Genomic DNA, 13,308 nt, shown 5'->3' with positions numbered 1-13,308 from the left:
TTGAGCTCTACAGGTTTTTATAAAATACCTGGTCATTTAGGAAACATGCCACAATAATCTGGAAACAAACTTGATGGATAGAAGTAGGAAGAAGCACACAGATACCCTGATTTCTCTATCTATTTAAAGCTAGCTTAATCACACATTGCTTCTGGATTTTGGTCAAGGAAGACGTTACTACAGTATAGCAGCCAGAAACAGACAAATAACATTTAAAAACAGTAGCAGCAACCTTCTCTCTTTGTGGTAAGATGGCTTCTTTGTAACACAATTGGTTTACCTTCTGTTTACTCTGTGGCTCCTACAATTTTGAAGAACTCTTTCCTCTCTCCTAAAGCCTGTTGCTCAACTGTTTCTAAGAGAAACCTACAGAAATGTGATGACAGCCTTCACCCTGCATCTCTGAGGCTCACACACATGTACACAGTCATACACACAGAGGACAAAGGGAAAGTTCATGAATGGTTCCTCTTTTTTAAGGGGAAAAAAGCCGTATGCTTTCCTATACAAATGTAGGAAAGCATAAAAGTACTCTTGGTAAAAACAGGCACAGAGTTGTGATATAAATAGGCAGAATGCTGCTATGTCTTTTTTTTTTTCTTTTTTCCTCTTCTAGAGAAATCAGACAGGGACGACTGAGCAGGGATGAGCTCTGCGGAGGGAACTGGCTCAGTAGCAAGAGGCAGAAAGAAGTGTCACAGAGCTGGCTCTGTAGGTTTTGGGGCTCAGTGTCTGGGAAGCAGAGTTGGTGTGGGGAATCAGACCAAGGCTTAAAGGAGGATTAGGAATAATAACCTGTGTGAGTGAAGTAATAAGGGCACACTGGTACTGACATATTTATAATTCTAGTTTGTTTTAAAATTTGTTATAAACAATCCCTTGTAATAAGCCTGGATGGCTTAAAGTCGCTTATAGGTTAACCTAACATACACATTTTTGCCTGATTTCTGTCTGGGGTTGAGGCTGGGTATAAACACTATTTTAAAAATTACAACAAAACAAAAGATATGGGAATTCGCAACTCTATATTTGGGGTAAGACAAGAGCAGATAACCTTATTTTGAAAGCTAACTGTATTTTAAAGATATGCAAGCAAAGTCTGTTCATGTTCCAATAAATCCTCCTCTTATTATTTTCCTAAAAAGCAAATTTGAGCATGATGCTCCCTGCTTAAAGGTTCTACTGGCTCCCTGCTGCCTCCTGGATAAAATTCTAGCCTGCCTCTCCAGCCTCCTCCCTTGTCACCCGTCCCTGGTGTACTCAACTACTTCAATCTCAGCTTGACGCATGGCAGGCACACCGCTAGTGATTTCTGTGTTTCTAAGTTTCAAAGCTAAATTGGTTATAATGACAAGACAAAAGTTTCACTGACATTTTTCTGATAAACCATCCCTAAATTATGACTAAATTATTTTCTCTCCCAAGGCAGACTGTTTTCCCTTAACATTAAGCCCTAAGAAAACAGGGATGGCTTTCTGGATACCTTTTATCCTTGATGGTACCCAGCACAGTGTACTACATGAGTAAGAGCTCAACCAACCACATTTTGTATTGATTAATTTTTTTAAAATCTCTTTAACATTCCTGGCCGGGCATGGTGGCTCACGCCTGTAATCCCAGCACTTAGGGAGGCCGAGGTGGGTGGATCACCTGATGTCAGGAGTTTGAGACCAGCCTGGCCAACATGGTAAAACCCCATCTCTACTAAATTAGCTGGGTGTGGTGGCAGGTGTCTATAATCCCAGCTACTCGGGAGGCTGAGGCAGGAGAATCGCTTGAACCTGGGAGACAAAGGTTTCAGTAAGTCGAAATCACGCCACTACACTATAGCCTGGGCAACAAGATTGAAATCCGTCTCAAAAAATTAAAAAAGAAAATCTCTTTAACATTGCACACAATTCTATATTACTCAGTAAAGAGGGTGGCTTTTAAGTCAATAAGAGTTTTCTGAATGTACACCCTATTGGTTTGTGGACTGAGGATAGCTCTGTGGTTCTCAGGAATGGCTATGCATCAGAATCACTTCAGGAACTTCTGGAAGACACAGATACCCGAGCCCTACCCTAAACCCATCAAATCAGAACCGTAGGTGTGAGGTTCTCTCATGATGATTTTTTTTTAAGTTGCATAGGTGATTTTGCTTTGTATCCTAGGCTAAGGATTACTGATGACCTGTCAGTTCTATCCTAACACTGTAATCAATTTCGTACAATTATGAAGCATAAAATTTTATGTTACCTTTTGTATTTCAGGATGAAAAATTTCCCTGGGGCCTTTCTCAAATTTGTCCAGATTCATGGCACTGAAATAAGAATGGACAGGATGAGCTGCAGCGTGCTGGAAACTTAATGTAGAGCAAACCTCGGTTCTTTAGAGAAGCTAAAAAGTAACTTCTAGAAAATCACAGCTGTTTTCCCTAAAGGCCTGACACTCAGAAGATACAAATCAATAAATGAGTGATCAATGAATGAACAGATGAAAGTAACCAACACCACATGTACTTGACTTATATAACTTGACTCCTAATGATACTCATCTAATAAGAGACGGAGAGAGAAATCAGGAACCTCTGTTTCAGGTAAACTTGGCCACTCTTCCAGATTCTTAAAGTGATGAAACATAATTAATATTTAACTGAAATTTCTAGGCCAAACTTAACAAGATTTTTAAAAATGTTTTGCTTTGGACAAGCAATGTAAATTCCCTTGAACCTAAGTTCCTATAAAGATAAAACAATGATATTGAAATAGATGCTTTCTAGAGTTCCTTTCAGCTAATATTCCAATATTTATAAGTGAAAGTTAAAAATAATAAAGAATTTCTAGAGTACTTACAATACACCAGACACTGTGATAAATGCTTTCCATGGATTGTCTCATTTAGTCCTTATGAGGCAAGTACTATTTTAGCCCCATTTTAAAGATGAGGAAATTGAAGCTCAGAGGTTAAATAACAGGATAAAAATCTGGTAAAAAGCAGAGCCAGGACTTGAATCCAGGCTTATGTGACTCTATAGCATTTATATTTTAATTTCCTTTTAAGTTTTCAGGTTCATTCTTGTAACAAAAGAAGGTAAAATCTTTTCTTCTGCTGGCAGCAACTGTATAATGCATAGTCTATCATATCTTTAAAATCTTGCTATACCTTGCTCTGGCTATGAGGATGTACTGAAAAGCTAAGGCCTTACTCATAACTAAATGAAATTACAACAAAATGACATGAATAGTTTTTAAACATAAATAGGAAAGGAGCTAGAGTAAACTTTTCTTTTTAATTTTTTCTTAATGGAGATGCTGTTTCTCCATATGGGTCAGGCTGGTCTTGAACTCCCGATCTCAGGTGATCTGCCCACCTCAGCCTCCCAAAGTGCTGGGATTACAGGCGTGAGCCCCTGTGCCCAGCTGAGTAAACTGCTTTTTAGAAAAAAAGAATTCACAGAAATCTTAAACCAGTATAAGTGAATTGACTCTCCAAGCAAATTAAGATTTATAGCTCCTTGAAAGCAGCAGAATATTTCTGTGCTCAGCAAAAATGTTAGCCTCTTGGTGGGGAAGCTTAACTCAAGCTTCAGAACTGCTCAGAAGAAAAATCAGAAGGCACAGAGCAGACAGGAAAAGGTCTGCAATCTGAAGACCAAATGAAGCTTGAAAGTGGGATATAACGTTTTTTACTTCCTAGTCTTGGTGCCCTTTTTTTTATTCTTGAGACAGAGTCTCACTCTGTCACCCAGGCTGGAGTGCAATGACGTGGTCTCAGCTCACTGCAACCTCTGTCTCCAGGGTTTAAGTGATTCTCCCGCCTCAGCGGGAGAAAACAGGCACAGTCACAGCACCTGCCCTACAGGGTTGCTGTGATGATGACACAAAGTGATGCATGTCCTGTCAAGTGCTTAGAAAATGTCTCGCACACAGTCAAGGCTCAAGACAATGGAAAGGTGGTGTGGCACCCACCACCACACTGGCTAATGTTTGTATTTTAGTAGAGATGGGGTTTCACTATGTTGGCCAGGCTGGTCTCAAACGCCTGACCTCGTGATCTGCCCGCCTCGGCCTCCCAAAGTGCTGGGATTACAGGCATGAGCCACCATACCCGGCTTTGGTGCCTTTTCATTAGCAGATGCAATCCCCAACAGATAGAGTCAAGTTTGTCACTGTAAGAGCCATTTTGGTAAGGATGAGTTGTAGCTATTACGTGTCACCTAGGAACACTGGAAACACATCTACCACTATGTAGCTCCAGACAAATAGAGAGGAAATCACCAGGGCTCTGAGATAAGCTTTGTCCTTCACATGATAGGGCATTACTGCTTAAACAACCCAAGCTCTGGAGTCACATGAACTCCAGCTCTGTGATTTACCAGCTGTGAGATCTTTGTAAGATCCCTTTACCTCTCTGAGGCTCCAATTCCTGATAAGTGGAGTGGAGATAATATTAGATCTACTTCATGGAGCTAGTTTAAAGATTGACTCAGAACACTTGTAAAGCATTCAGCACGGTGCCTAACAAACAGAAGCTACCGTTACTGTGATGTAACATCTTAGCTTGTGACAAAGCAACAGGCTGGATCCAAGTGGTGGCATTCCTAGGGGAGGCTGCCACCTAAGCATGGGAGAGAAATGAGAGGGAGGTGGGAGGGTGGGGGGCACGAGAGGTGGCTGAGCAGGGAGCACCCAGATATTCCATCCATTTAACGTCTGTCTGGTGAAGAATAAGCACATTCTTTGCTGACATCTGGGTTTCTATTTCAAGGTAGAAAAATGGAAGGAAAAATATTTCATGATTATCTTTATAAAACTAGTTTCTGAATGCATACAAGAAAAAAGAAGCTGGCAACTAATGCTGTATGGGGAGATGTCTAAAAACAATGCTCAAAATCAGTTGGACCTGGACTCAGGCCTTGGTTTCACAGGCCTTGGTTCCACCACACACTTGCTATCTGACCTTGGCTTTCTCTCTCTGAACCTCCATTTCCTCATCTATTAAAACAGGCACAGTCACAGCACCTGCCCTACAGGGTTGCTGTGATGATGACACAAAGTGATGCACGTCATGTCAAGTGCTTAGAAAATGTCTCGCACACAGTCAAGGCTCAAGACAATGGAAAGGTAACATCAGAATGATCACAGGAGAAAACAGTGTATAAAGGGCTCCAAATCCATGTGTGGGGTTTCTACCCATTAGAACTCACCTTAAGATGGACTTCACAGAAAGAGTTTTTGTGGGACTGTAGGGAAGGCATATTTTCTGGGTACCCTGGAAAAGTCAAAACATCAAATCAGTGACAAGTTATACAACTTCCATCTCCAAAAGAGCCTCTCTGGTCACTCAAAAGAAACCCATGCCCAGTCTTTCTCCTTTCTCCTCAAGGGGCATGTATATTAATAAACACATTCTATGTCTGAAAACAATCTTGCTCAAGTTTAATAGCAACTTCCAGGATCTCCCCACCCAACATATGTGGATTTCAGCATGGCCTTCAATATACAGGTCTTCAGTGTCTTAGCTATTATGTAGAGCACCTGAGCCATCTGAACCACATAAGAAGGGAATTTATTTTTCTGTTTTTTGTTTGAGATGGAGTCTGGCTCTGTCGCTCAGGCTGGAGTGTAGTGGCACGATCTCGGCTCACTGCAACCTCTGCCTCCTGGGTTCAAGTGATTCTCCTACCTCAGCCTCCTGAGTAGCTGGGATTACAGGCATGGGCCACCAGGCCTGGCTAATTTTTAGTAGAGATGGGGTCTTGCCATGTTGGCCAGGCTGGTCTCAAACTCCTGACCTCAGGTGATCCACCCGCCTCAGCCTCCCAAAGTGCTGGGATTACAGGTGTGAGCCACTGCACCCAGCGGGGAATTTGGTCTCTGAGCCGAACATCAAACAAGCCTCAAAGATCATAAGAAGACAACAGTCTCCACATGTCTGATGGGACCCAAAAATAATGTCTCCCAGTCAAAAACTTTTTGAACTAGAAATCCCCTGAATCTTTCAGAGAGGTTTTCATAATACGTACTTTTATATTTATCTGTTTTCTTATTTGAAGTCTCTTTTCTCCTAAATGAGTACTAACCGTGACTCATTCATAGAAATACTCAATGAGTATTTTTTTGACTGAAAGGGGAATGAAGAATTGCCTAACTGACTCAGCCTAATGTCCACAACACCCAGAACAGATGAGCCCTACTCTCTTCCTAATTGTCTAAGAAGAGGTGACACAGATTTAGAATTCACAAAGGCTTTACACAGTTAGCAAACAAGATTATCATACACTGGACATTTAAAACTTTCTTCCTGACTTAGGCTAGTACTAAAATTGTCATCACAAACAGCTAGAGGAGGTTAAGAACATTTCTTTTTTTTTTTTGAGACGGAGTTTCGCTCTTGTTACCCAGGCTGGAGTGCAGTGGCGCGATCTCGGCTCACTGCAACCTCCGCCTCCTGGGTTCAGGCAATTCTCCTGCCTCAGCCTCCTCCTGCATAGCTGGGATTACAGGCATGCGCCACCATGCCCAGCTGATTTTTTGTATCTTTAGTAGAGACGGGGTTTCACCATGTTGACCAGGATGGTCTCGATATCTTGACCTCGTGATCTACCCGCCTTGGCCATCCAAAGTGCTGGGATTACAGGCTTGAGCCACCACGCCCGGCCAAGAACATTTCTTTTAGGGAATGAGCAAAGAAGTAAATATGATTTTTCTTTTTTTTTTTTTTTTGAGAAGGGGTTTCACCATGTTTGCCAGGCTGGTCTCAAACTCTTGACCTCAGGTGATCCACCTGCCTTAGCCTCCCAAAGTGCTGGGATTACTAGCATGAGCCACCATGCTCAGCTGAAGTAAATATAATTTTTTTTCTGCTATTGGGACATATCTGCCAATTCATCTGTCTAAGCCCTGAACAATGGCAATGGAGTGGAGTTCTTTGAACTTTTCAAGCCCACGCTCTCTTTGCATAAATGAAACTTTCATGCCTACACCCCTGGAGGCCTGCTACTCTCACCCCTTTCCAGGCCAGGGAGGAGGATGTCTTTGCAGCTGAGGATGAGAAGTTACACTAGAGAGAGCCCTTCTTATAGGTTCTCTATTAGCCAAGGAAACTGGGCTGAGCTTTTGCTTTGTAGTTTGTGTTACAGAGATTATTTTTTCCCAATTATAGAGGAATATTAAGAAATATACACACGTTTTCTGATTCTACAGATCCTACCCATTGAGAGCCAATTTCCTCTGTGGCTTTGCTTTTTAACTGGCTCCAGCCTATACTGCACCGCTGTCTAGTAGAGGGTCCTAAATCTGCCCCTCTAGCTCAGATCCTACCTTGTCTACCTTTTCTTCTCACCCAACACATCAAAGGCAATTTTATTTTTATATTTTTGTAGTGGGTAGGGTCTCACTATGTTGCCCAGGCTAGTCTCAAACTCCTGGTCCCATGCAATCCTTCTGCCTCAACCTCCCAAAGTGCTGATATTATAGGCATGAGCCACCATGCCCAGCCCAAAGGCAGTTTTAAAGAGAAGCCAAGGGCAGCTCGGCGGAAATGTATGGCATAGCACAGGGCTTCAGTGCTACACTGGGTGACAGTGACACTTTCCTGAGCTGCCTATGTGGGTGTGAAATCCAGGGCTCCTGGGATTGTGGGTTTATTTTTCTTCACTACAAACTGGTAAAGCTCTTCCTCATCTCTTCCCTGGAAGCTACTAATTTCCAGAGTCAATATTCAAGTAAAATGGTTCTGTGTTCAGTGGAAACATCAAATGCACAGGTAGAGTCAAGTGCATATATGTATCAGGCAACACCAAGTGAGCACAGCAAGCACGCAGAAGTATACGTCAAAGGTTACCTGTGTAACAGGTGTGCATGTGCAGGTGTGTGTGTATATGGACAGATGTCTAGAAGCCTGTTGCAGTGATTATCTCCAAGCAGTTGGATTCTTTTTACTTGCTGTATTGTTTGGATGGAATTTTTACAACAAGTACGAATCATTTTTCATATTTTCTTTGTGTGAGCCGTTTATGACAGAAGAAACACAGCAGAGATATGCAAGACTGGGGTTTAAATTCCACCTCCTTGTCTTCTCTAATACCAGCTATGAATAACCCTTGTTTGTCTCGCATTTGTTGCTCCTTCTACCTGGAACACTCCCCTTCAACTCGTCATGTGACTGGTTCCCTTTCATCCTTCAGGTCTCTATTTGCTGGGTGCCACCTCAGGAAGCTCTCTCTAAACTGTCTCATCTAAGCAGGGCTCCTGTATCATGCTCTGTCATTCTCTGTCTTCAGAGTCCTTATCACAACTTATAATGTCATACAGACAATATCTTTGGAAATTGAAATAAGCAAATATTCCCCCTGCATTTGTCCCACTATGTTTCCCCTCATATACGGCAGCCATCTCAGTGACGATGTGATAGCTATTTCCTGGAGGAAGAAGATATGACATTGAGAAAGTCTTTTCCAGAAAGGTGGAAGAAGGTAGAAACCCACACTCTCCTGCCTTGGAGGTAGGGAGAGGGGGAGAGAGAGGAAGAGGGAGGAAAGGGGAGGTGAGGAGAAGGGGAGGAGGAGAGGGAAAGGAGGGAGAGGGAGATGAGGAAAGGGGAAGGGGGAGGAGAGGGAGGGAGAGATGAGGAGGGAAGGGTAGGGAAAAGGGAGGGAGGGGGAGATGAAGAGAGGGGGAGAGGAAAGGAGGGAGGGGAGGGGGGAGGGAGATGAGATGGGGAGGGAGGGGGGTTGGAGGGGAGATGAAGGAAGGAGGAGAAGGAAGGGGAGAGGGGGAGGGGAAAAGGAGGGAGGGGGACATGAGGAGAGGGGAAGGAGGGAAGGAGGAAGGGAGGAAGGAAGGAAGGAAAGAAGGAAGGAAGGAAAGAAGAAAAGAAAAAAGGCAGGCAGGTGGGCAGCCAAGAGGTGGACACCAGGACCCTTGATGTCCCCATGCCAAGTACAGGCTTTGAAGGGGTTGTGGGATGCTGCAAATTTGTCAAGGGAAGACCTGGAGGCACCTCAGAGCATTTGAACCAGAGGCCCCTTCCCTGGCATGGCCTTGCACAGGAATCTTAAGTCCAGGTAGCACCTGGTTTGATCTTGGTGAAGGGTAGCAACTCAGTGGCTGCAAGTGTTAATGACCGGAAATATGACACACCCAGGCCTATGGCAATGGTCCTGCCTCCTCACATCTGAGCTATGGCTCATAGAGGATGTGCCCCAGGAGGGGATGGAGAGCTTTGAGAGGTTCAGAAACTAGCAGAGACCTGGGATCAGGACAAGGAGTGACTTTACAAGAGCCAAATGGCTGGCACCATGGGTTTCAGGGGCAGATGCTTTCCAATGACTCAAAAAAGCCAGAGGAATCAATTATATTAGTCACTCCACAACAGAGATCTGACAGAACTCAGAGGGCCCATGTGGATCCATGGTTCTCTTCCACGACCATTAGGTCTCATAAGCCTGCTCCCCATGTGCACAAATACCAACTGCAAGAGGAGCAGGAGGAGGGTAAAAATTGGAAAATCTGTTGTTTGCCAAAAAGAGACAGAGTCACCCTAAAGAGAATATTTAAACCATAAGAGACTAGAATGCTGTAATTAGCAAAAATAAAATAAGTAAGTTTTTTTTTTTTTTTTTTTTTTAAAGGCCAGAAAACAGCCTCCTGGTGCAGAAGACAAGGTGCTTTGGGCAAAGGCAATGTCACTTCTCAGAAGTAAATCATAAGAAAACTATGATGCATGCACTAGAAGAAACTGGCACTCAGTTCTCCACACAGAGGTCATATCCTGAAACTGATGTAAGAATTTTGCTTCAAGTGTGAGCCATATACTTACTGTTTTCCTCCAAAGAATTGCACGGTATTGAGGGACACGTTGATTGTTTTGGTCAGAAAGGGTCACAGACAAGAAGAAAGGGCTCTTCTCTGCGTCGTTTCCAATGTAGTTCTGATGGACTAGAAAAGAAAGGTTTGGAATGGTGAGAATGCAACTGGTTCTGCCAGTCACAGATGGTAGAGGACACCGCAGGTGTTGTCCAGCCCTTCCCACATGCTCAGGGAACAATAATCCCAAAGCCACCTTGGGATAGACTCTGATCTCTCTTGGCTGATCATATACTCCTCTTCCCCCTGCTTGTGTCTGGTTCAGGAACGAACATGTGACCAAATTCTAGCCAATGAGACGGGAGGAGAAATCTGCCAAGAGGCTTCTAGAGAGGCTTCCTCACTCCTAAACATGGCCTTCTTCTTCCTCTGGACATGGTGGAGTCTAGAAGTGATGCCTGGAACTGCCAAAACCATCTCGTGACCCTGAAGAGGGCCAGCCACTCTAAGGATGGGGAAGCAGGAAAAGGGAAAGGCCTGGGTCCTTGATATTACTGGGACTCTGAATCCTCCAACCCTGGGGCTTGCCCTGTCTCTGGGTTTCTTGTTATATTCTTTACTGTTTGTGCCAGTTTGAGTCAGGTTTTCTGTTACTGCATCTGAAGGCATCCAAACTCATGACACCATTTTTCTGTAAAGTCCTCACTGCTCTGAGCACTATTTGCAAGCATTTGGGAAGATGATGACTTTCCTGCTGTTTTCTTTTTTTTTAAAATAAATGCTTCTATCTCCCCCCTAACACAGCAATACATTTTTCCTGGCCATATAAAGGAACTTCTTACAATAATACAGAGTCAGATTTCTTTAAAAGCATCATTTAGGTCTGTTCACTCTCATTTCATAGTTCAAGCATCATATCTACAAATGAATACATCAGCCTGAGAAACAATCTCTCTAATTCATTTTGAATCCCAAAATAGTGATTATTCTTCCTTTCCTCAAATCTTTTGTCGCTAGCCATATTCCTGTTTTCCACCTTTCTGTATATTTTCACTTGAGCTTTTCACTTGAAATGTATATAGCTATTAATGACTGAGCTGTTGGTATGTGCCAGGCACTGGGCTTAGTGTTATTCCTGCATATCTCACTGAAACTTCCATTCAAACCTACTAGGTATGCATTCATAATATCTCTACTTTACAGAAAAAAAAAAAACAACCAAAAAACAAAAAACTGAGTCACAGAGAAATGGAGAATAGCTAGTATAAGGTTCTCTGATTAATAATGGCAGGATCAGGATCCAAACCCATGTCACGAGTGTCTTTGCCACTGTATACCCATTGCTCTGCACATTGCCCGGCATATAGTAGGTGACAAATAAATATTTGTCATGGCTGAATGCATGAATGATGCTAAAGCCTACAGTCTCATGTCTCTCTAGAGACAGTCTCATGTCTCATGTCTCTCTACAGGCCCTGGAGCTCAGAGAACCAATTGTCTCCCTCATTGCCTTGTACTGAATACTTTAAACTAAGAATTCAAAACCCAATATTGACAGGGAAATAGCCTTGTTAAGTCTAAAGTTGTTCTTCTACCTTGGAAAATTCATCTTATTTCTCAAATCACTTATTCAGATGGTCCAATGTCCTTTAGTTCCCCAGGGATAAAAATGTCCATAAAAAAGGAAAACTATGAGCAAAAACTCTTAGGGCTGAGACTCTGAATTGAATCTTTTCACCTACAAAGGTTACTACTAACCTTGAAGTGAAATGCTCTGATGCTAGTGCTCCTAAATGGCTAGTTTCACTCATATAGGATACCAGAAATTGTACTAACACTAACTTTCATTCTGAATACCATTTCTTCCCAACCACCACAATAGTATAATTACCTTGTCCTAAAAAATATTTGAAATACCATCTGGTGTGGTATTCTGGGTTCTCTAAGTGCACATCTGTTCTTCGCCAAGTACCTGGCAGAGCAGTTGCATTCTGTAATGGAACAAAGTTGTGACATTAAGAGGCTTAATTCAGTCAGAAACTAAACATGAAGCTGGCAATGAACCAGAGGCCAAGGAACCAAAAAATCATTGTTAAAAGCATACACCCTAAGGCTGTCGCTGCATGTTCTCACTAGAAAAGACAGTCTAAATTCACATCATGGGAGCATCCAGGAGGTCTTTGAGGTGTAGGAAAAAGAATCAGTGAACCCATTCAGCTATTCCAAAAAGGGTACCAAGTACCTCTCCTTTCTGGGCTGAAACTTTCACAATATTTAGGAATTGGTGCCCCCTGGAGGAACCCCCTTCTTTTTGTTACTGCTGTAACAGGCAAAATTCATCTAGAATCCATCTGTTTTTTTTTCCTGTGCATATGCATATTTTTCTTAACAAGATGAAATTATATTGAATATACAGTTTTGGGGCTTGCTTTGTCAATAACCTTTTACATGTCAATAGACATAATACTATAATGTTATTAGTTCTATACTCTTTTATTATATAGATATAACTAATAATACTACTGGACAATTAGGCTGCTTCCAATTGTTTGTTATTGTAAATAAAATTGATCATCTTCTAATTCCACGTTTGCATACTTACTTGTCCAATTACTTCTTTAGGATAATTCTTAGAAGTTAAATTGCTTTGTCAAAGGGTATGTACACTGTCGAGGATCTGAAACACAATGCCAATCTAACATCTAGGAGGACTGATACAAAATTATAGTTCCACCAGCAACGGCTGAGGGTACCATCTTCCCTCATACTGTCGACATTGCCTCTTTACAATTTAATGGCAAAATGTAATCTCAACATTGTTCTTACTTTTGTTTCTTTGTGTATCTCATTTTTTTTTTTTTTTTGAGACAGAGTCTTGCTATGTTGCCCAGGCTGGAGTGCAGTGGTGCCATCTTGGCTCACTGCAACCTCCGCCTCCTGGGTTCAAGTGATTTGCCTGCTTCAGTCTCCTGAGTAGCAGGGATTACAGGCACATATCACCTAGCCCAGCTAGTTTTTGTATTTTTGGTAGAGAGGGGGCTTCACCATGTTGGCCAGGCTGGTCTCAAACTCCTGGCCTCAAGTGATTCACCCACCTTGGTCTCGCAGAGTGCTGGGATGACAGGAGTGAGCCACCATGCCTGGCTTGTATATGATTTAGATGGAAGCTTTTCTTCATATTTTTATTGGTTATTTACAATTATTTTGTGGGTTGTTTATGTTCTTTGTCAGTTTTCTGATTATTGTATTCTTTTTCTTAATGATTTGTGAAATATTTGAAATAGATTGCAAATAATTTCTTCTGATCAACTTTTTGCTTTTAAACTTGTTCTATGGTATTTTTGGCCACATAGATGTTTCAAAATGTTTACATAAGCAAATTTTTCATTTTTGCCCCTTTATGACTTTTGCCTAATTAGTATCAAAAAGTCCTCTATCCCAGCATTAATGAAATTATTTACCTTTATATTCTTTTAGATGTTTCATTTTTATAGTTCATTCCTTATCATTTATTTTG

General features: G+C 42.1%; 1 protein-coding gene across 19 annotated transcripts in view; it reads right to left on the bottom strand.

The window, feature by feature from the left end:
• The window catches only part of GARNL3 (GTPase activating Rap/RanGAP domain like 3), a 176,295-nt gene that overhangs the window by 69,013 nt on the left and 93,974 nt on the right, over positions 1 to 13,308 (bottom strand). For all 19 annotated transcript variants that reach the window (XM_035257825.2, XM_078327466.1, XM_078327453.1 and 16 more), the window contains 4 exons: positions 11,683 to 11,782; positions 9,805 to 9,923; positions 5,189 to 5,253; positions 2,239 to 2,302 (listed from right to left, as the gene is read on the bottom strand). In XM_035257825.2, the coding sequence (XP_035113716.1) occupies positions 2,239 to 2,302; positions 5,189 to 5,253; positions 9,805 to 9,923; positions 11,683 to 11,782 (348 nt within the window). The remainder of the gene's footprint in view (positions 1 to 2,238; positions 2,303 to 5,188; positions 5,254 to 9,804; positions 9,924 to 11,682; positions 11,783 to 13,308) is intronic.

The sequence above is a fragment of the Callithrix jacchus genome, chromosome 1 (genome assembly GCF_049354715.1).
Source record: "Callithrix jacchus isolate 240 chromosome 1, calJac240_pri, whole genome shotgun sequence".
NCBI lineage: Eukaryota > Metazoa > Chordata > Mammalia > Primates > Cebidae > Callithrix > Callithrix jacchus.
The sequence above is the reverse complement of the archived record's forward strand: the minus strand, read 5'-3'. Positions and strand labels throughout refer to the sequence as shown.